General features: G+C 38.2%; 2 protein-coding genes and 1 pseudogene across 4 annotated transcripts; all 3 read left to right on the forward strand.

The window, feature by feature from the left end:
* Positions 1–156: 156 nt before the first annotated feature.
* On the forward strand, positions 157–15,424 carry LOC108875062 (B2 bradykinin receptor). 3 transcript variants are annotated; one of them, XM_051078064.1, is made up of 3 exons: positions 157–235; positions 1,723–1,995; positions 13,624–15,424. In XM_051078064.1, the coding sequence occupies exons 1-3, from the start codon at positions 213–215 to the stop codon at positions 14,420–14,422; spliced, it is 1,095 nt and encodes a 364-aa protein (XP_050934021.1). In that variant the 5' UTR covers positions 157–212; the 3' UTR covers positions 14,423–15,424. The 3 variants fall into 3 exon arrangements, with proteins under 3 accessions (XP_050934021.1, XP_050934022.1, XP_050934023.1); XM_051078065.1 differs by lacking the exons at positions 157–235; positions 1,723–1,995 and adding an exon at positions 4,133–4,522 and having other exon boundaries at positions 13,354–15,424; XM_051078066.1 differs by lacking the exons at positions 157–235; positions 1,723–1,995 and adding an exon at positions 9,233–11,999 and having other exon boundaries at positions 13,354–15,424.
* Positions 15,425–16,839: 1,415 nt separating this feature from the next.
* On the forward strand, positions 16,840–19,981 carry LOC108875063 (B2 bradykinin receptor-like; annotated as a pseudogene).
* A 1,689-nt stretch (positions 19,982–21,670) lies between these two features.
* LOC108874848 (G-protein coupled receptor 4-like) lies at positions 21,671–22,680 on the forward strand. The gene has a single exon (XM_018663391.2). The coding sequence runs from the start codon at positions 21,671–21,673 to the stop codon at positions 22,631–22,633; it is 963 nt and encodes a 320-aa protein (XP_018518907.1). The 3' UTR covers positions 22,634–22,680.
* Positions 22,681–23,776: the final 1,096 nt, after the last annotated feature.

Raw genomic sequence — 23,776 nt, forward strand, 5'->3', positions numbered from 1 at the left:
AGGAGGGGGAAAAAAACAAAAGGGGGAAGGAGTTGTGGTACAACAGAACATGCCAACTGATGTTTCCAAGGATTTTTAATGACATCACTTTTCCAGTTCTCTTCCTCCTTTAAGAGAGCAAGTCAAAGATAGACAGTGGACAGTAGCGGAAAGGGACTAGAAGAGTGTAGCTGGGTATCTTGACATTGTACATCCGGACTTCTTCAAGAGGAATGATGACTCCTCTGCCTACAAGGTATGCATGAGCTTCTACTACTTTTCTATGTTTTACCATTATTCATTGTAGTTGAAATATTAAAGAGGATAGTCAACAGCTTAATGTTCCTTATTGTTCAACATCAGCAATGGGCTGTGCTTTGTAACATTGTCTGTGAATGACAATGAAACCAAGCTTCATAAAATTGTACTCTAAAACTGAAATAAAATCTAAAACAGAAAATGGTTAGATCTACTTCAGCACAACCTGTTCAGGTTATAAAGGGCTCTTTTAGACTACAGCTCTAACACTGTGCTGGATGTTGATGGGCTTAAGCCCTGATGTTTTGATAAACAGGTACAGATACATTCTTTACTTAGAAGACTTGTACTGTGTAGATGTGTGAGGGCAAAAGGCTGTTATGTTGATATTGGCAGACAAGTAAACAACCTTTGCTACACTTGCTTTTAATGTGTTTCTTTGGCTTCTTAAGTAATCCGTATCAGAAAGCTTTCACACTTGGCTTTCACAAAGCTGGACACAAAGAACTGATATTGTCTGAATAATCAGTTGAATCAGTTGAAGTTAAACTTATTATCATAAGCGCAGTACTTCATATTTGAAAATTACTGTGGATACAATAACTGACAAAAATGACATTCTTCTAAATTGCGTGTTTATCATTTATTTACTGAGCAGCATACACAACAAGTATTAAACAAATGCAACAGTAGTTTATCCATACAAAAGCAAAAATTGTTACAGTTGACATTACAGTCAACAGCCAGTGAAGCATCGCAGTGAAGATTATTGTTTAACACTTACTGTCAAAGAAAAGGCAAGCATTGGTTTATTTGCAGACTGTCAAAGAAGTGTTATATATACAAAACTAAAAATGATTTGTCTCTATTTATTCAAATTCAACAAACAAAACATTTACAGCACTGTTCCTCAGTGTTTGTCACTATCAAATAATATTTTTAATATTACTCAATATTTCACAGTGTTACACTGAATACAGGGTTTCTCAGTATTCTATATTATGACAACCCACTCTCACAGCGGTTTGTAAAATTGTCACAAAATTGATTCTTCAATAAAACTTGTAGTGCCTATGGCATTATAACACTTTTTTATGGTCAGGTTTAGGCACTTGCTTAAAGTTAGCGAAAGTTAGCGAAAATGTTCTCAGGTAGAATTTTTATTTTTATTGCCCTTACTGCAGACAATACTCTGGAAGTGAACCCTGGTCTCTGGTATGATGGTTGTGGGGTTTGTATAACCACCATCCACCCCAACTACCTGATTCTGCTGCTATTCATTCAAAGAATCTGTTTTCAAATGAAATGTATTCATTTAAAAGTTGTGCTGTCATGTAAATTTGAAAATTTATGTCAACTCACTAGATTAAATATTAAAAATTGCAATTAGTGGGTCAGTAATGATTCTAACACAATATTAAATTAAATTTTCAAAGCAACTTTCAAATTGTCTTAATGTTTTGTCTTGTTTGCATTCCTCCATAGCATCCCTACTACCTTCAGCCCCATGGCTACGCATGGAGACCAAAACAGCACAAATGACAATAATTGTTATCCTCCAGAATCTGAGGAGTGGATCTACACCATGGTGCCGGTATATTTCCTGGTCATCACTGTGCTGGGATTCATCTTTGATGTGTTTGTCCTGATGGTATTCTGTCTCCACAAGAAGGCATGCACCGTGGCTGAGATCTATTTGAGCAACTTGGCTGCTGCTGACCTTATCCTGGTGTCCTGTTTGCCCTTCTGGGCTGTGTAGTGCATTTAAGCAATTCAACTGGATTTTTGGTGGTGCCATGTGCAAACTGGTCAGTCTCTCCTTCAGTATGAACATCAACTGCAGCAACTTCCTCCTTGTTCTAGTAAACATAGATCGTTACATGGCACTGGTGCACCCGCTGTCTCATGAAAGACTGCGTAGACCAAAGTTTGCTAAACTGAGTTGTTGTTGTTGTTGCTGGTGTGGGCTTTGGGCTTGCTCCTGAGTGTCCCCACACTCATCTATAGGGAAGTGAAATATTTCTCTGGCATCAACGCCACAGTATGCTATCTTAATTACCCAAATACCACTGTACTGCTGCTGTGTGAGGGGATGCTGATTGTCATGCTCATCATCCCCATTCCCATTGTTTACCTCTGCACTTTCAAGATTGTTAAAGCTCTGAACAACCAGGTGTTGAAGAGGGCAAACACTCAGAAGATGGAGCGAAAGGCCACCACTCTGATGGTGGCAGTTTTCGTGGTGTTCCTGATTTCTAGGGTGCCTTTACATCTGGTGAAGGTAATAGAGTGGCTTATGAGAGCTCAAGTCTTGAGAGGGTGCAGACTTGGCACCATCGTAGACATCTGCAAACAGATCTTTTTGTTCTTAACCTTATCCAGCAGTGTTTTCAACCCCATCCTCTATGTCATTGTAGGGAAAAACTTCCAGGAAAAGGTTAAGGAACTCTTCCACCAATGGAGTTCCACCTCTATTCAAAATGAATGAAGGTAGAGTTACTTCTAGTTCAGAGCACAAGTCAGAAACAAACCATTAGTTTGGTCACATTATCGAAACTACTTTCCTATCTGTAAATAAAAACTTGATTTATTCTGCATTGAACTGACACTGTAGCTATGGCATATATATTGTGTAGCCGCAGACCCCATATGTCATAGCCTGAAGTGCACCTCTCAGGAAATGTAACTACAAGTTGCGGTGATGCTATCCATTATGATCCAACAGTACTTAGTCAGGGGAGAACTCTTTTAATTCTTAAGGAGATTTTATTTAAATTCAACCCATTGTGGGTCACTGTCACAGTTTTGTTTAGTCAGGGTCATTTTTGTTTGCCCATAACATAGTTCTCTCCTGGTGACTGCACTTGTTGAAATGTGTCTGATTGTACTTAACTGTAACTGCTGATATACAATGTACCTCCTCATTAAAAATGAAGAAAAACTCCAGCTTTGATGACTGACTGATTTTCATTGGTACCCACTTTCAAACTCTTAACTAAGAAAGAATAAGAAACAATCCCACCTATAAATCATTCATTTATAAGAGCAGACATGATGTGTTGCAAGGATCAGAGCAGGCAGATGATAATTCTTTTTAATTCTGAAACTCAGCTCCAGCACCTCCAAGGCACCCTTATTTTACACTGAACAAATTTGAAGTACTGCCTCACAATTGTATGCCTCTGCCAGCCAGTTTAGTTGCTGTTAGTTAATGTGTGAATTTTAATTGATTATCGGCCGGGCCGATTATCGGTGCCGATATTCGGCATTTTGACACATATTGCCATCAGCCTTTTTTTTAATCCAACGGCCGATAAGAGATCAATTTAAAACTGGGTTATTTTGGCTCTGATGCAGCCACACCACTCTGTCTGCAGTCACTACTCTGTCTCCAGCATTGTTCCACCCACAGCACCATCTGATTGGTTACACGCAGAGCCACGGCTACTAATAATCGGTGTCGGTATCGGCCCTGAAAAAAACATATTGTTCTATCTCTAGTTTCCATCCATGGCTGTTGGAGGTATAATATCTGATTTACTCATGAAGAGTTTGTTCACAAACACCTTATATGTACTCCCCCTGCTCCTAACATGGAAATATTACTGGGTATCCTACTGAACTGTTGAAGATACTTGAGGCATCTTCCAACCTCAAGTATTCATGAACTAATAGATGATAAAAAGCCAGTAATTATTAGTAGTAGCCAGTAGTTATTTACAAACTTCCACATCCATACATCCATTTTCTTCCAGGGTCAGGTTACAGTGGCGTCAGGCTAAGCAGGGTATTCCAGATGTCCCTTCCCACAGGAACATTTTCCTTGGGGATTCTGAGGCGTTCATCGTCTACTCCAGAGTCTCCTCCCAGTTGGATGTGCCAGAAAAACTTCAAAAGACAGTAAGAAAACAACGCTTATCTTAAATGTGCATTGTTGAGAATGAACATCTCAGAGATCAAAATATAAGAAACATGAATTATGTTTAAAGAAACTATCTAAAGACGGCAAACAGTGACACAGACTATGTGTACAACGCTGCAAGAAGAGAGAAAAAAATAAAAGAAGGAAAGAATGAAAAGGGGAGGAGGAGCAACAAAGCACATCAACAGATGTTTCCAAGGATTTTGTATGACATAACTTTGGCAGTTCACTTTCTCCATTCAGAGAGCAAGTCAGAGACAGACAGACAACAGCAGCAGAGGGCATTGGAAGGGTATAGTTGGATATCTTGGCATTTTACATCTGGACTTCCTCAAGAAGAATGATGACTCGTCTGCCTACAAGGTATGCATAAGTTTCTATTACTTTTCTATGTTTCACCATTATTCATTGTAGTTGAAATATTAAAAAGGATAATCAACAACTTAATGTTCCATATTGTTCAACATCAACAGTAGACTGTGCTTAAATGTATGTGGCCACAGCCTGTTCAGTTTGCACTGGTTTGGAACCCAGTATTTTTGCTGTTTAATCATGCCAGCATCTCGACCACACCTCCGTCAGTGTATTTGTCTTAACATGTTTAGTACTGAATGTCAATGAGCTTAAGCCCCCAACATCTAGGCAAACTAATACTGGTATGAGTAGTGCTCAAAACTGATACAAAAATCTAAAATTAAAAGTTAAAAAGTTATTCTTGATGCATGCCCAGCCCAGGTGAGCTATATAATCCTTCCAGTGAGTTCTGAGTCTACTCCACAGTCTTCTCCCAATTAGATGCACCTGAAAAACTTTGGAAGAAAGTAATAAAACATTGCTCATCTTAGGCGTGCATTGTTGAGAATGCACATCTCTGAGATTGGAACAGTCCAAAAAAACATGAATTATTAGACTCAAACTATCTAAAGACTACAAACTGTGACACAGACTACATACACAATGCTACAAGAAGAGAGAAAAAAAACAAAAGAGGGAAGGAGGGTGCAACAGAACATGCAGCTGATTTTTTTCTCCTCTCAGAGAACAAGTCAGAGAAAACAGCAGACAGTAGCAGAAGGGACTGGAGGAGTGTAGCTGGGTATCTTGATGTTTTACATCTAGTCTTCCTCAGGAGGAATGATGAATATTCTACCTACAAGGTACGCATGAGCCTCATTTGGTTTATATATTACTTTTTTATGTTTTACCATTACCATTACCATTGTTTTACCATCCATTGTAGTTTAAATATTAATAAGGATAATCAACAACTTAATGTTCCACATTGTTCAACATCAAAAATGGGCTATGCTTTATAACATTGTCTGTGAATGACAATGAAACAAATACTCAAAAACTGAAATAAAAGCTATCTCAAACAGAAAAGGGTTAAATCTATGTGGGCACAACCTGTTCAGGTTATACAGGTTTTGAAACACAACAGGCTTATTACTGGATGTCACTGAGCTTCAGCTCCAAATATTTAGGTAAACCAGTACTGGTACAGTAATTAATTAAAACAGTAATGTGTGTACCATGCTGATGCGTCAATCTAAAATGGAAAGTTAAAAATTACTCTTGATTCATTTCAGTTGAAAGCATTATAACAGTGTTGTGACATTAAGTTTCTGTAAAGTGCAGGTTAAGCACTAGATAACAATATACAAGAAGAGGTTTTGCTTGACAAATTCAACCTCAGTTTATGTAGACGTGTGAGGGCAAAAGGCTGTTGTGTTGTTACTGGCAGACAAGTAAGCAACCTTTGCTACACTCGGTTTTAATGTGTTTCTTTGGTACTTTGAGTAATCAATATCAGAAAGCTTTCAGTTTGGACACAAAGAGAAACTGGTAAAAGTTTGTTAGTGTCTTGCTAATATAAAAATATGTATTAATCAAATGAAGTTAAAGTTATTATCATGAGCACAGAACTTCATCTGTGAAAACTTTGTACAGAGCAATACACACAAAACAGTACTAAACAAAATGCAACAATAGTTAATTTATACAAAAGCAGAACTTGTTTCAGTCTTTGTTGACAGTACACTGAAGGTTTCCAGCCATATGGGCAATGCCAATATTGTGGTTCATGGTCAATGCCATGCCAACCCCTGAGGCCAGTGAAGCATTCCAGTGAATTTTGTCAACCTTTTTGTTGCTTGCACAATTCATTTTTTGTTGTTTTGCGACACAATCCTGCAACTGATATTAATCAGTCAAATTCTAAAATTATTTATGGCACAATGGTAGTCTCATCAGTGTCACACATCTGCAACACTCTGCTCTCTGTTTGGTTTATTAATTTTATTAAGGGTTGTGTATCCTTTCTTAATAGACTGACAACAGCATGATAAATCATTTCATGAGCTACTCACAAATTTGCAAAAACAGATATGTCAAGTTTTTTAAAATACATTTTCATAAAACATAAAACATTTTTTCTTTTTTTTTTCTTCTTCTTCTTTATTAATTCCAGGTAAAGTGAATCACTTATTTTTTGTGTTGTGAATCACTTATTTTTGGTGTTGTGTTGCTCTGATCATGTAAAACTGACTTAGTAAAAATATAAGTAACTATAGCAACATTCAACTGCACCCCCTCATGCACAAATCCCACAGACTGTCAAAGAAGTGTGATCAGATACAAATTCAAATTTATTAAACAATATTCTTTTCTTATCAACTATCAACAAGTGTTATAGATACAAAATCAAACAATATTTAAAATGTGCAATTTCCCTTTTTTCCAATTCAAAATCAACTTGTCATGACCCATTCCTGTAGTGACTTTGAGTTACCATTATTATTTTTTATTATTTTTGAGAATATGTGGTTCTGGTTTCTTGGTTTTATTTTGTTATCCCTTTCCCTAGTGTTCCCTGTGTCCTTGTACTTCCTGTTTTATTTTGAAGTCTCTTGTCCTGTCTTGACTTTGGTGTTTTTACTTCTGGTCTTTGCTTGTTTTCCTCCTTTTTTAGCCTCACCTGTGTCGAGTTACCAATTATTCTGTGTGTATATATAGTCCTGTCTTTCACCTGTGCTTTGTCAGAGTCTTGCATATGCGTTTGGTATCTGGTGCCATTGGTTTCAGTCTTGGGAATTTCTGCCCTGTGTGTGTGCTCAAGTACTCCTGTGTGTTCCCCTGTGTTCCTGTGTTTTTAGACTTCTTTGATTTTGGGTTTTTATGGAGTCTTTGTTTTGGACTTTTTCTGTGCCTGACCGGCCAGTGACTTTTTGTTGTACTTTTGGTTTGGTTTTTGTTTAAATAAATTCCCCAAACTGTTGGTATTTGGGTCCTTGTCCTTGTGTCCTTGCCCCAAAACGTGACAGAATTTCTCTAGGAACTGCATTTAACTGGACAAACATTTTACAGTATTCCTTGTTCCTCAGTGTTGCTCAGTATTAAATAATTAACAGTAGACAGCATTAACTCTGTTTTTAGTATCACTCACAGTATTTGGAGATACTTAGAATTCAGGGTTTCTCAGTATTCTATATTATGAGAACCCACTCTCACAGCAGTTTGTAAAATAGTCACAAAATGTAATTTATTGATTCATGGTTTACTGATCACTTGATTGATTTAGTATTGACACTAAAAATATAAACTTCTAGTGACTGCAGAATTATTTCACTGTTGGTTATATTTAGGCACTTACAGTAGTTGGTTATGGTTGATAAAAGATCACTGTCTGGATTAATACAAAACAGTTACTTCAGACACCACATGTTAATTACATTAAATCAAACCCACAATCTTTCACAAGTGCTTTTGTTATCTAAACCACAGACTTTTTTTTTTTTTTTTTTTTTTTTTTTTTTTTTGGAAAGTTTAAAAGTTGTGCTGACTGTCAGTAAAAAAAACTTGAAAATTTGTTTCAAATCAAATTTTGGGACTATTTCAGAGTGTGTTAGTTATGATTACTACAAAATGTTGAAGTGAAGTAACCTTCAAATTGCCTTAAGGTTATTGTTTTTTCTATAATATTTTGCCTTGTTTGCCTTCTTCCACAGCATCCCTACTACTTTCAATGCTGTGGCCACACATGGAGACCAAAACAGCACAAATGACAATAATTGTTCTTCTCTACAACTTGAGTCAATCGACACTGTGGTGCCAATCTATATCCTGGTCATCGCTGTTCTGGGAATCATCTTTAATGTGTTTGTCCTGATGGTATTCTGTCTCCACAAGAAGGCATGCACCGTGGCTGAGATCTACTTGAGCAACTTGGCTGCTGCTGACCTTGTCCTGGTCTCCTGTTTGCCCTTCTGGGCTGTGAGTGCAGCCAGAAAATTCAACTGGCCTTTTGGTGGTTCCCTGTGCAAACTGGTCAATCTCTCCATCACAATGAATGTCTACTGCAGCATCTACTTCCTGGTTCTGGTCAGCATAGATCGTTACATGGCACTGGTGCACCCGCTGTCTCATGAAAGACTGCGTAGGCCAAAGTTTGCTAAACTGAGTTGTCTGCTGGTGTGGGCTTTGGGCTTGCTCCTGAGTGTCCCCACACTCATCTACAGAGAAGTGGAAATCTCCCTGACACGAATTAATGCCACAACTATGCTATCTTAATTACACAAATACCAACTGTACAGCTGCTGTGTGAGGGGACACTGTCCACATTGAGCTTCATCATTCCCATACCCATTTTTTCCTTCTGCACTTTCAAGATTATTCAAGCTCTGAATAATCGGTTAATGGAGGGATCAAATACTCAGAAGACGGAGCAGAAAGCTACCACTCTGGTCCTGGCAGTCCTTGTGGCATTCCTGATCTGTTGGGTACCATTTCACCTGGTGAAGATAATAGAGTGGCTTATGAGAGCTGAAGTCTTGAGAGGGTGCAAACTTGGCACCGTTGTAGAAATCTGCAAACAGATTTTTACTTACCTAGCCTTCTTCAACAGTGTTCTCAACCCCATCCTCTACGTTATTGTAGGGAAAAACTTCAGGAGAAAAGTTAAGGAACTTTACAAGCAGCGGAGCCTTAAGAGAAGGGCGACCCTCAGCCTCACCTCCACACGCACATCTCTGTTGAAAAGAATTCAAGCTGCAGATGCCTAGGCAACATATCAGAGGGAAAGTTAGGCAGAAGAAGGACAAGACATCAGCACTGAAGATGTGTCAACAGATGAGAGGAAATTAGGGGTGTGGCCATTTTAATGCAATGATTCATAATAGGCTCTCTCACTCATGATATCCTATTGACATTTTGTACCACTTCTACTGTATCTGCCATTCTAACCCTTATGTCATGAGTGTTCTTTCATTGAAAATGTTGTCAGTATTAACACAATAACAACACTGCTACATAATTAGACAGCTGTCTGATTGTGTTTTATGTTGCAAAAGTAATGGGTAAAAATAATGGAAGTAACATACAAAAGAGATGAAAACAGAGTTTACAATCTCAATATGACACTGTAATGGTCTGTTTATCCATGTGCATTTTCTGTGGCTATACAGTATGTGTCTGACTGTCTCTCTGTACTGTAAAATGGTGTTACTCTCATTGACTTGTGATGATTTAATGCTGAACACCTGAAAAACAAACCGACTATGTGATATTTCTTCCTTCTGTCTGACATTGTAAGTCTTGAATTTTCTTTTCCTTTCCTTCTAAAAAGCAAATTTCAACCTGCTAACCTAAGAGACTTACCACCTACACACTGTGTGTACATTTGCGTGCTTGTATAATATGTTGCTTTGTACTGTTTATTTACTCCATCACAGTAACCTGAGGAGCACTGACTCTCACAGTCTCTTCACAGTGTGAATACATTTCACTGTATCTGAAACAACTTATGTTTATCAACTGTACAGCTATCTGTATAATTAACTTAATGTAACACCTGGATTGGCATAAGAAAACTGTATTGCACACACAGTGATGGTAGATAGTGGTAGTCTAAGGGGACTGTCACATCAGGAACTCAGCCAATATCCCAGTACACTTGATCCCAAAGTCCTGTTTGCAGGCACAGTTCATTCGACAATTGTACCCAGTCACAAAGCAATTGTACCTGATATGAAAACACGCTAAGCTGAACTAAAATGTTGAAAACTATCATGGATTTTTTCAATGAAGAGCTTTGGAATAATTTTGCAGTTGGCCTTAATTTTCTCTAACAGTAATAACACTGCATTTAGCAGACAGCTGTAAAAGCAGAAACATCACTAAAACTGAGTCAGACTGGCCAAGAAACTCAAGCACGCAGGTTACTTAAAATCTGTAAGACTGTTTGCCAGCTCCTGGCTCTGGCTCAGTGCCCACACTCTTTTTTTTTTTACTGATGTTGCTGAGTTCCCAGTGTTTAGCAATGAACTTTGCTGAGAACAATATTTTTATGGCCGACTGGAAGAATTGCTATGAAAGTAAGATGAAAAAAGTTATGCTTTTAAAGCAGAAATGTGTTTACGTATCATATATTGGGAAAATGTTGTATGAAGCCTCCAGAAGGAGCTGTGTGAGTGATTGTTGAGGCTAACGACAGAAGAAAAGAATCTGGGGATGTGGAGTTAGAACTCTGCACCCTGCTCCTCATCATTGTTTGAGGCCAGTAGCTTGAGGATAAAATTTGAAGAATGCTCAGAGGAGATTCTATTTCATTCAACCCAACAAAGGTCACTGTGACAATTTTGTTTGGTCAGGGTCAAACCTTGTTTGTCCATAACATAGCTTCTCCTGGTAACTGTACTATGTCTGATTACACTGTGCTACAAGTGTTCAAATACAATGTTCATCGTAATCAAAATTAAAAAGAATAAAACTCCATCTTTTTTCCCAGAATATTTCACTTATTTTCACTGTTGCCCAGATTCAAACTCTCCTATAAAAAGAAGTTTAAAAATAAGAAAAGCTTCCACACAGTCCAGCACTTGCAACAAGCCTTTATTTTGTAAACAATGATTTAATACAAATTAGAATTACTGCCTTGTAATTGTATGCCTCTGCCAACCAGTCCAGTTGCAGTTAATGCGTGAATTCCTGATGGTCAAAAGTGGTTATTGTTTTGTGTGGTCACAATGACCTTAAATAACCAAAACCGAACCAGTTCATCCTTGAGTCCAAATGAACATTTGTGTCAAATTTGAAGAAAATCCTCTGAGGTATTTCCTGGGTATTTCTACTGAATTGTTAATAGCATCTTCCAATCTCATAGTATTCATAGAGGAACTGATGGCCATTTAAATGCCACTAATGTCAGTTTACAAACTTCCTACATCCAGGTCAAGTGTTTAACAAAACAACCATCACTCTATTTTCTTCTGCTTGTGCAGGGTCAGGTTACAGTGGCGTCAGGCTAAGCAGGGAGTTCCAGATGTCCCTTTCCCCAGCAACATTTTCCTGGGGGATATGAGGCGTTCCCAGGCCAGATTAGCAAATATAATCCCTCCAGTGAGCTTTCTGTCTTCTCCGGGTCTGCTCCCAGTTGGATGCACCGGAAAAACTTCAAAGAAGTAATAAAACAGCACTGACCCTAAACGTGCATTGTTGAGAATGAACATCTCTGAGATTGAAGCATTGAAAAAACATGAATTATTTAGAAACAAACTATCTAAAGACTGCAAACAGTGACACAGACTGTGTACAACACTAAAAAAACTTTTTTAAAAAAGAGGAAGGAATAAAGAGGGAAGGAGGCGCAATCAGGCATGTCAACTGATATTTCCAAGGATTTTATATGACATCACTTCAGTATTAGTTCACTGTCTCCTTTAAGAGAGCAAGTCAGAGACAGACAGCAGACAGTAGCATAAGGGACTGAAAGAGTCTAACTTGGTATCTTGACATTTTATATTTGGACTTCCTCAAGAGAAACAATGACTTCTCTGCCTACAAGGTATGCATGAGCTTCATATGGTTTATATATTACTTTGTTTTACCATTATTCACTGTAGTTGAAATATTAAAAATTATAATCAGCAACTTAATGTTCCATATTGTTCAACATCAACAAAGGGCTGTGCTTTAAACATTGACTGTGAATGACAACAACAGTGTTGTGGCTCCAAATGCAGCTGAAGATATGCTGAAACAATTCATGCAGTAAATGACAAACATTAAGTTTCTGTAAAGACTTAGACTAGACTTTATTGAGACTTAGAAAGTGCAGGTTAAGCACTAGATAACAATATACAAGAAGAGGTTGTTCTTGACAAATTCAACCTCAGTTTATGCAGACGTGTGAGGGCAAAAGGCTGTTGTGTTGTTGCTGGCAGACAAGTAAACAGCCTTTACTACGTTTGCTTTTAAAGTGTTTCTTTGGCACCTTAAGAATCAAGAATCAATAATTCTTTATTTGTCATTATGCATTCACATAACGAAATTTCATTAGGTAGCTTTCGGCTTGAGAAAAAGACAGACGAAAGACAAAGACACAATATTTTAAAATATACAAACAGAAAACTATAAACACACTATAGACACACACACACACACATACATATGTACAATAAAAGTAAAAATAAAATAAGATAAAATACAATAAAAATAAAATAAGAATAAATAAAATGTGCAAAAAGTAATCAATATCAGAAAGCTTTCAATGTTGTACACAAAGAGAAACTGATAGAAGTTTGTTTGTGTGTGGCTCAAGTAGAAAAATGTATTAATCAAATAAACTTTAATGTATTATCATGAGTGCAGTATGTCATATGTGAAAACTATTGTGTACATAACTGAATAAAACTATGGAATGTATGAGCGACTCTATTTCAATTTTAAATCCAATGTTACGTCAGTTACTGAAATAGTAAGAAAAAATGTAATGTGTTGATTCTTATACATGGACAGGAATTTGACATTTTGTAAAAAAAGAAAAAAAAAATGTGAACCTGTAGTGACAACAACATTATTACACTTAGTTATGGTTATGTTTAGGCACTTACAGCACTTGCTTAAGGTTAGTGAAAGATTAATACAGAAAATGACACTACATGTTTATTAATATTAAATCAAATCCACAATCTTTCACCAACGTCTCTGGTGTGACAGTGGTTTTTTGAGAGTTTGAATGTTCTGCTGAATGTCATGAAATTAGTTTCAATAGATTCAATTTTGTGACTATTTCACAAACTGCCATGAGAGTGGGTTAGATATAGTGATGTAGAACAGTGTTAGAGTAAATTCTAAAAGTAACCTTCAAATTGTCTTAATGTTGCATAACATTTTGTCCTGTTTGCCTTCCTCTACAGCATCCCTACTACCTTCAGCCCTGTGGCCACACATGAAGACCAAAACAGCACAAATGCCACTCATTGTCTGAAAGAAACCAAGGAGTGGACCTACGCTGTGGTGCCAATCTATATCCTGGTCATCGCTGTTCTGGGAATCATCTTTAATGTGTTTGTCCTGATGGTATTCTGTCTCCACAAGAAGGCATGCACCGTGCCTGAGATCTACTTGAGCAACTTGGCTGCTGCTGACCTTGTCCTGGTCTCCTGTTTGCCCTTCTGGGCTGTGAGTGCAGCCAGAAAATTCAACTGGCCTTTTGGTGGTTCCCTGTGCAAACTGGTCAATCTCTCCATCACAATGAATGTCTACTGCAGCATCTACTTCCTGGTTCTGGTCAGCATAGATCGTTACATGGCACTGGTGCACCCGCTGTCTCATGAAAGACTGCGTAGGCCAAAGTTTGCAAAACTGGGTTGTCTGCTGGTGTGGGCTTTGGGCTTGCTCCTGAGTGTCCCCACACTCATCTACAGAGAAGTGAAATATTTCTCTGGCATCAACGCCACAGTATGCTATCTTAATTACCCAAGTCCCACTGTACAGCTGCTGACTGAGGGGATGCTGACCATGTTGAGTGTCATCATCCCCATTTCTATTATTTCCTTCTGCACTTTCAAGATTATTCAAGCTCTGAATAACCGGTTAATGAAGAGCTCAAACAGTCAGAAAAAAGAGCAGAAAGCCACCACTCTGGTCCTGGCAGTCCTTGTGGCATTCCTGATCTGTTGGGTACCATTTCACCTGGTGAAGATAATAGAGTGGCTTATGAGAGCTAAAGTCTTGAGAGGGTGCAAACTTGGCACTGTCGTAGACATCTGCAAACAGATTTTTATTTACCTAGCCTTCTTCAACAGTGTTCTCAACCCCATCCTCTACGTTATTGTAGGGAAAAACTTCAGGAGAAAAGTTAAGGAACTCTTCAAGCAGCGGAGCCTTAAGAGAAGGGCAACCCTCAGCCTCACCTCCACACGCACATCTCTGTCGAGAAGTGTTAAAGCAGCAGATTTCACAGGCCTGTCTGAAAGACTGTGATCCTTTAATAAGTTAGATTATTTTTTCATAAGTTGCTCCAGGTGGACCATGATCCAGGGCTTTGGCTAAAAGGAGGTAGAATGTTGGTTTCAGTGGCACTGGTGTATACTGTCACATTACAAAAAACCCTCCTTCACCCACTCACACACTGGTCTCACACTTTAAAATTCACTTTTATGTCAGTGTATCTGACCTTTCACAAGATGTTTCATCTGGGCAGCACTTAAGGAAGAAAGTTAGACAGAGGGAGGACAAGACATCAACACTGAAGCTGTGTCAATAGACCAGAGGAGATTAAGGGTGTGGTTTAATGCAGTGGATCAGATTTTTCCCTCTCTCGTGACATCCTGTTGACATTTGTACCACTTCTGGAGAAACTTTACAGGATATGGGTCTCAAATTACAAATAACATTCTAATAATTATGCCTCAATTTCTGTTTAACTGTAAAAGCTTTTGGTATCAACACAATAACAACACTGCAACATAATTAAACAGTACTGCCAGAATGTGATTTATATTGCATAGGGCTCTGTGTGTCTGCCTGTTTCTCTGTACTGTTACATGGTGTTATTCTGACTTGTTACTACTGACTTGTGATAGTTTAATGCTGAACACCTGAAAAACAAACCTGCCATATTGTATGTCTATGTAATATTTTATCCTTCTGTCTGACATTGTAATTCATGCATTTTCTTTTTCTTTGACTCTGAAAAGCTCATTTTAACCTGCTAACATGAGAGAAGTACTACTACTATTACTACCTATACACTGTGTGCACATTTGCATGTTTGTACAATTTGTTGCTTTGTACAGTTTATTTACCATTCAAAGTTACAGTAACCTGAGGAGTCAGTGACTCTCACAGTCATGCTTGTATCTCTTTACAGTGTGAAAACACTTCATTATATCTGAAACAATTTACGTTTATCAATTGTAAAACTGTATAATTAACTTAATGTAACACTTGGAGTGACATAAATAAAGTTAAATCTTTTGTCAATATTGCAAAGTTTAGAAGAGGCTTTTCACAATGAATAAAGGTAGTGCTCTTTGTAGTTCAGGACACAAGTCAGAAACAAGCCAGCAGTTTGGTCAGATTATCTAAACTTCTTTATTTGGAAAATTGAGTTCACTGTAAGCACACACAAGGATGGCAGATAGTGTTGACATATTGGGACAATCACATCAGGAACAGACCCCCAAGTCCCTAAGTTGCCAAGTTAAACTAAAACATCAGTTTGCAAATTATAATGGATTTTTGGAATAATTTTACACTTGGCCTGCATTTTATCTTATAATAATAACACTACATTTACCAAGTGAATCTTTGAGAATGCAGACAAGAAACTCCAGCAGATGGGTTATTTTGATAAAATCTGTGTGATTTTCTGACAGCCCATGGTTCTGGCCCAGTGCCCAGATTCAGCTTCACTGATGTTGCTGAGTTCCTAGAGCTTAGCAATGAACTTCGCAAGAACAATATTTTTTGCCATTAAAGAGAATTACTATGAAAATAAGGGGGAAATAAAACAGAATGTTACATTTAAGTGTTTGTTAACAGGTCCTGGGGAGCACTCCTGCATATGTGGAAAATGTTGTATAAAGCCTTTTGATGCTCCACAGGGAGCTATGTGTTGATTGATAAATGTCTTCAGCTATTGCTCCTTTGGGGCTGAAGACTAAAAAAAGAAAATGTGTGTTTGTGGACTTCAGAAGCATTCTGTAGGCTCTGTAGCCTGTTTCGCTTGAGGCAAACAGCTTGAAGATAAAATTAGATGAATGTGTGGGAAAAGCCTCAGGCTCAGAGGAGACTTGGTTTCATTCAACCCATCAAAGGTCACTGTCACAATTTTTTTTAATCAAGGCCAGCCTTGTTTGTCCATAACATAGGCTCTCCTAGCAACTGCACTTGCTGTAATATATCTATATTACAATGTACTATAACTGTTGAAATACAATGTACATCCTAATCAAAATTTTATATATATATATGTGTGTGTGTGTGTGTGTGTGTGTGTGTGTGTGTGTGTGTGTAATAAAATACATATATAATATGTAATAAAACGCCACCTTTTCTCACAGAATATTTAACTGACTCTTTGTGTTAGCCACATTCAAACTCTTCTAAAAAAGAAAATAGGGAAAGCCTCCAGACAGTCCAATCTATGAAACACTCATTTATCAGAGTAGATGTGGTGTATTGCACAGATCAGAGTGAGCAGATACTTACTTTTTTAATACTGAGTCTCAGCTCCAGTGCCTACAACAAGCCTTTATTTGGTAAATAGACAGCATCTACATCCAGAATAGGGGAAAAAAAACAAAAGAGAGATGGAATGAAGGGGGAAGGAGATGCAATAAATCCTGTCAACTCATCACTTTGGCATGAATTCACTTTCTCCTTTAAGAGGGCAAGTCAGGGGCAGACAGACAACAGTGGCTGTAGGACCTGGAAGAGTGTGGCTGGGTATCTTGATTTTTTTACATCTGGACTTCTTCAATAGGAATGATGACTCTTCTGCCTACAAGGTATGCATGAGCTTCTCTTACTTTTCTATGTATTCAAAAAGTGAAACTATAGTTATCTCAAACAGAAAACGGTTAAATCTGCGTGGCCACAGTCTGCTCAGGTTGTACAGGTTTTAAAACCCAGTATTTTTTGTTGTTTAATATGCTAGCGTGTAGACAACAGCTCTATCACTACATTTGTCTCAACATATGTGTGCTGGATGACGATCATTATGCATCAGTTTATGTAGACGTGTGAGAGCAAAAGGCTGTTGTGTTGTTACTGGCAGACAAGTAAACAACCTTTGCTACACTTGTTTTTAATGTGTTTCTTTCTTTGGCACCTTAAGTAATCAATATCAGAAAGCTTTCAGTGTTGGACACAAAGAGAAACTGGTAAAAGTTTTGTGTTTTGCTAGTACAAAAATATGTATTAAGAAAAATAAAGTTTAATTTATTAACATGAGAGCTATACGTCATATGTAAAAACTATTGTGTACATAGCTATGGATGCACAAACTGACAAAAAATTCATAATTCTCAATTACATGTTTATCATTTATTTACAGAGCAACATAAAAAAAAGTACTTATATGCAACAGTAGTTTATCCATCCACTCAAGCAGAACTTGTTACAGTCTTTGTTGACATTAAACCAAAGGTTTCCAGCCATATAGGCAATGCCAACATTGTGGTTCATGGTCAGTGCCCTAACCCCTGAGGCCAGTGAAGCATCCCCAGTGAATGTTATCATTTAACACTATCATGCAGTATTTTCAATTTCACCTCCTCTGGCACAAAATCAAACTTTATTAAGAAAGTGATTCTTTAAATGTATTTATTGAAAGGCTTGTCTGTTTGTTTTTTATTAAGTCAAACAATGCTACAAAATAACCCTCCATTAACATAAAACAAAAGGGTAAACCATAACTCTTATTTGAAGAGCTACCACAGTTGTACCAGATAAGCTCTGAACCATATTGAGCCTAATTTGCTACCTTTTTATTTACTTCTCCAGGGCAGAATTACAGTATTCCTTGTTCCTTAGTATTGGTTGATATTAAATAATTCACAGTAGACAGCAGTATACACACTATTCTATTTTTAATATTTTGTTTGCCTTCCTCTACAGCACCCCTACTACCTTCAGCCCTGTGGCTACACATGGAGAAAACTGCAAGAATGTTTCTCATTGTCCGAAAGAACCTGAGGAGTGGACCTACACTGTGCTGCAGATCTATATCCTGGTCATCGCTGTGCTGGGAATCATCTTTAATGTGTTTGTCCTGATGGTATTCTGTCTCCACAAGAAGGCATGCACCGTGGCTGAGATCTACTTGAGCAACTTGGCTGCTGCTGACCTTGTCCTGGTCTCCTGTTTGCCTTTCTGGGCTGTGTAGTGCAGCCAGAAAATTCAACTGGCCTTTTGGTGGTTCCCTGTGCAAACTGGTCAATCTCTCAATCAATATGAATGTTTACTGCAGCATCTACTCCCTGGTTCTGGTCAGCATAGATCGTTACATGGCACTGGTGCACCCGCTGTCTCATGAAAGACTACGTAGGCCAAAGTTTGCCAAACTGAGTTGTCTGCTGGTGTGGGCTTTGGGCTTGCTCCTGAGTGTCCCCACACTCATCTACAGGGAAGTGGGAGACCCCTGCAAATTAAATGCCACACTATGCTATCTTAATTACCAAAATACCACTGTACAACTGCTGTGTGAGGGGATGCTGACCATGTTGCAGCTTCATCATCCCCATTTTTATTATTTCCTTCTGCACTTTCAAGATTATTACAAGCTCTGAATAATCGGTTAATGGAGGGATCAAATACTCAGAAAAAAGAGCATAAAGCTACCACTCTGGTCCTGGCAGTCCTTGTAGCATTCCTGATCTGTTGGATGCCATTCCATCTGGCTGAAGATTATAGAATTTCTTATGAGAGCTGAAAGTCTTGAAGGGTGCAGCCTTGACACTGTCATAGAAACCTGCAGACAAATCGTTAATTACTTATCCTTCTTCAACAGTGTTCTCAACCCCATCCTCTATGTTATCGTAGGAAAAAACTTCAGAGAAAAAGTTATGGAACTCTCCAAGCAGTGGAGCTGTAAGAAAAGGACAACCCTCACCCCTCCAGACACATATCTGTAGAAGAAGTGTAACAACTGTGGATGTCTCAGGCATGTCTGCAAGACTGTGATCCTTTAAGAAGTCAGTGTTCCAGGAGGTAAAATAATGTTGTCAGTGGAGTCTGGCAGCAATATATGGCAGAGTTTCTGGTTCAACAAAAAGGATCTTACACTTGGCTAAAAATGTGTTTCTCTGTAGAAAGCATATCCATAATGTTGTAAACTTATAATAACAACACAAGCAAAAAACAAGCAATTCAGTGGATGCACTTTCATGTGGACCATTGCCCATTGGATTACATTGGATTAGATTGCTGCAGCTGTTCACTGTGGCTGAGTACACTGTTCTTGGTCAATGCTGCACTAATTTCAAGGATTCAAGGATTTTTGTCCCCCAGCAAGGTCAGACCAAGTTCAGAAATACCAGAGTTATCATTTAATATGACACTTTAATGGTAGGATTTTCCATGACATGTGTGCATTTTCTGCGGCTATATGTGTCTGACTGTTTCTCTGCACTGTTAAAATTGGTGTTATTCTCACTAACTTGTGATAGTTTAATGCAACCTGAAAAACGAACCCCTCTATGTATCTATGTGATATTTCTTCCTTCTGTCTGACATTGTAACTCATGCATTTTCTTTTCCTTTGACTATAAAAAGCAAATTTCCATATGGTAACATGAGAGAATTACCACCTATACACTGTGTGCACATTTGCATGTTTGTACAATTTGTTGCTTTGTACAGTTTGTTTACAATTCAAATGTCACAGTAACCTGAGGAGCAGTGACTCTCACAGTCATCCTTGTATCTCTTTACAGTGTGAAAACACTTCATTGTTTCTGAAACAACGTGTGTCTGTATAATTAACCTAATGTAACTTCTGGAGTGACATAAATAAAGTTTAATCTTTTATCAGTATTGCAAGTGAGTTCTTTCGAAATGTTGCCAGTAATCCCTCATTATTTCCAACAAAGATCTTTGGAATAACTTTGCACCAGGAAAGAATTTTCAGTAATAACACTGCATTTACTAAATTAACCACTGAGACCACTGACACTTAAAAGTCTGTTTACAGGTCTTGTATTTGAAGAATGTTGTATAAAGCCCTTTGAAGCTCCAGAGGGAGCTGTGTATAGCTTGCATGCATGAATGCATTTCTTCAAGTGCTGTCACCTGAGTCAGTGTCTGTTCTCTCATCAAGCAAGAGGCTTGAAGATAAAATAAGAAGAATGCATGGAATAAGGTGATTTCTCTGGTTCTGCTGCATCTATTTGATGTGTATTTTAAGATGTCCGTCACAACCCAACAATGTTATAGAGGTGCAATACTTAGTCAGTGGAAAATTCTTTTAATGCTCTCAGGCTCAGAGGAGATTTTGTTTTATTCTACCCATACATAAGTCACCATCACAATTTTGTTTAGTGAGGTTCAACCTTGTTTGTCCATGACATAGCCTCTCTTGGTAACTGAACTTGTAGAAATATGGCTATATTACACTGTACTACAACTGAAGTACAAGAACAGGGCCACCTTTTTCCTAGAATATTTAACTGACACATTCAAGCTCTCCTCTAAAAAGGACTTCAAAAACAGGAAAAGCCTCCACATGGTCCAATCTATGAATCGTTCATTTATTAGAGCAGATCTGATTTAACTATCAAAGTTCACAATTTAACTATGAAAGTGGGCAGATTTTAACCCTGAACCTCAGCTCCTGTGTCTCCAGCAAGCCTTTATTTGGACAGCGGTGATCCCTCCGTATTAGGGACTGCAGACCTCATTGTTTATGAAGTGGCTTCTTAATGTTAACACTCTTATTGAAATGTTAACAAGAGCTAGATCACTGTTTCACTCCATCTGTGCCTGTTTGCCTTGTTAGCACACAGCGTTGTTTTAGCAATACGCAACTGAAACATAACAGAAACTAACAGAATCTTTCACTGTATCACAATAGTACTGATAGCTGTGAATGATAAGATATGCAAATCCATGCTATTCCTGGAAAGGTGTATATAGTTTGTAAAGATTAACCGGTATTCACTGGTTTACTTTGGTGGAATGAGTATTCAGATCATTTGCTTTCTTAAAAGTATCAGTATTGCAGTGTGAAAATACTGTAATACAAGTAAAAGTCCTGCCTTTAGTACCAAGTACCAAAGTATTATCAGCAAAACATACTTAATGTATCAAAAGTATCAAGTAAAATTGCCTGTCTGACTGATTTATTATTGTATGTATATGTCCCTCAAAGGGTCACAAGATGAATCTTAGGGGTTGTGAGATTACTAATGGGACACTACAGTAGAAAACAAAAACTGAGCTCTGGATGCTCTGGGTGGAATTACAGTCAAAGTTGTGAGTTTTAGATTCCCATTTGATTTAATCCTACAAACTTCCAGATACAGTTTCATCTTTGTGTTGATTCGGTATCAGCTTTCAACACAGCAGAAATGTCATGAAAGCCATTTTGGATGACATTGTCTTTTTTTAGCGTGACCAAACACGTTTTAGTGGGAACTATTTGCATCACGGAGCTTATCTCAGTTCAACACAACACAGAGCTCTCCACTGCCTTTCATATTCATGTTTGGTCATCATCACGTTAGGATGGACTCAACACTCCTCAACCAGACAAACTGCACTGTAGAGCCCAAAGTGGATAATTATTTTTATTTAGCTATCTATTCTATTTTTTTTATTGTGGGCTTTCCAGCTAACTGCCTGTCTCTATATGTAGCCTGGATGCTCATGAGGAGTGGGAACAACATGGCAGTCTACCTTGTCAACCTGTCCATTTCCGACCTGCTCTACACAATCACTCTGCCTGTGTGGATTGAGCTGGCTCTACAGACTCCTATAGGTGGTGATCTCTGCAGCTTAGTGGCTGTGATCATGTACAACAGCTTTTACGTTGGCTCTGGCCTCCTTTGCTGCATCTCAGTTGATCGCTACCTGGCACTGGTCTACCCTCTCCACTTTCACTGGGTCAGAGAGGTGCGGACAGCTGCAGTTACGAGTATTGTTGTATGGGCTTTGGAGATTGTCATCCACATTATCTTACTTGACCACACGGGGGCACTGCAAGCTTTCTCCTCAAGTTTCTTGTGCCAGGACAAAGTGCCCATGAAACAAGAGGATGCCAACATTGCTCTTGCACGGATCAGCCTGGGTTTCTTGGTCCCTGTCTTCATCATGACTTTTTGCTTTCAGCAGATCATGCAATCACTCCAACAGAGCACCTCAATCCTGGCAGAGGAGCGCAGGAAAGTGGGACTGCTGTTGTTTTCTCTACTTCTAACCTACCTAGTAGCCTTTGTGCCCTACCAGACTGTCATGCTGCTCAGGGCTGTACTGGAGCCTAGAGCCTGCACCTGGGCCAGAAGGCTCAGAGACCCATATCTAGTAACAGTTGCCACCACAACCTTAAACAGTGTATTGGATCCTATAATATACTGTTTAATCAGCAAGAGTGCTCAGAAAGAGGTAAAGAAACTTCTAGAGAAAGGCAAGGGAGTGTTAATGTGTAGGAAATGGTCAGAAAGCTCTGATGCAGTTCAGTCAGTTTCCTAAGAACTGAATCATTCATTTGTTTTGTTTTTAACTGCAAAAAGGAAAAAAGGAAAAAAAGAAATCTAATTATTAGTTTTGACTGTAATTTCAGATGAAAGAGTGTTAAGTATTGATGTAGTGAACTTTTTTCCTGACAATGTTATGCTGACATTTTATTTGACAAATAATCTCTCTTAGTCCTGTATTGTACAGTGGTTGTCTGTGGTGTACAGATTATATTCTAATATATTTGTGAATTGATTTTTGATTATGTAAGTTGAATAGCAGAAATTCAACTAAGTTTCCTGGTGCATTATTGCATTAAATTGTTGGTTCACATTTTTTCAGTCTATCCTAATACATTACTCCCATGTCCATATGTACATTGACAAGGTTATTGGTCCTTTTAGTACACTTTGTGCTTCCACTGACAATATTTGTTTTCTGAGCCATGGCTGCAGTATAGTAACACAAAGACAGAATATGGTACTTAAAAACCAGAAGCTCCATGGCTGATTATTCAAACTTTGCTGAAGTCTCATATTAACTTTAGCTGAACTTTTGTATTCATTTCTACACTGATAGAGGACTGTGACTTTTTGTGCCCTATCACTTACATTGACATAGCTAGCACACAGCAAATAATAATGCATACGGTATACATCTGGATACATCACATACTGGACATGTGAGTACAGTGTTTAAGGCAGAATTTTAAAGAAATGTGTGTCACTATATTTTAAGAAGATACAGGCTCAGTCATAACAAACATAACGACCATCTGTAACAATATAACTACGCTATGGAAACTATTAGTCAAGCAGAATGTATTCCTTTATCAGACAATTATCAGCATCACCTTTACCTGAGTACATGTCTATATTGACACACCAAACATAAAGACAAGCAGTCTCATATAGACTCAGTACCCAAATTAAATCTGCCATGTGGTCCTCAGTTTGTTCTGTCATGGCCTGTCACCCAGTAAATGACATATAGTAGTCAGGGACAACAAGGAAGCAGTAGTGGACTCTTCCCGTTTCTTTAAACTGGCTGATTAAGCAGAGGAAGACAAGACAACTGACCGAATCCATCTGTTTTAATGTTTCCATTTTGATAATGAATTTTATTAACAGAGTCTGGAGTAGAGCCACAGCTGAATAA

This window comes from Lates calcarifer, linkage group LG19 (assembly GCF_001640805.2).
Source record: "Lates calcarifer isolate ASB-BC8 linkage group LG19, TLL_Latcal_v3, whole genome shotgun sequence".
NCBI lineage: Eukaryota > Metazoa > Chordata > Actinopteri > Centropomidae > Lates > Lates calcarifer.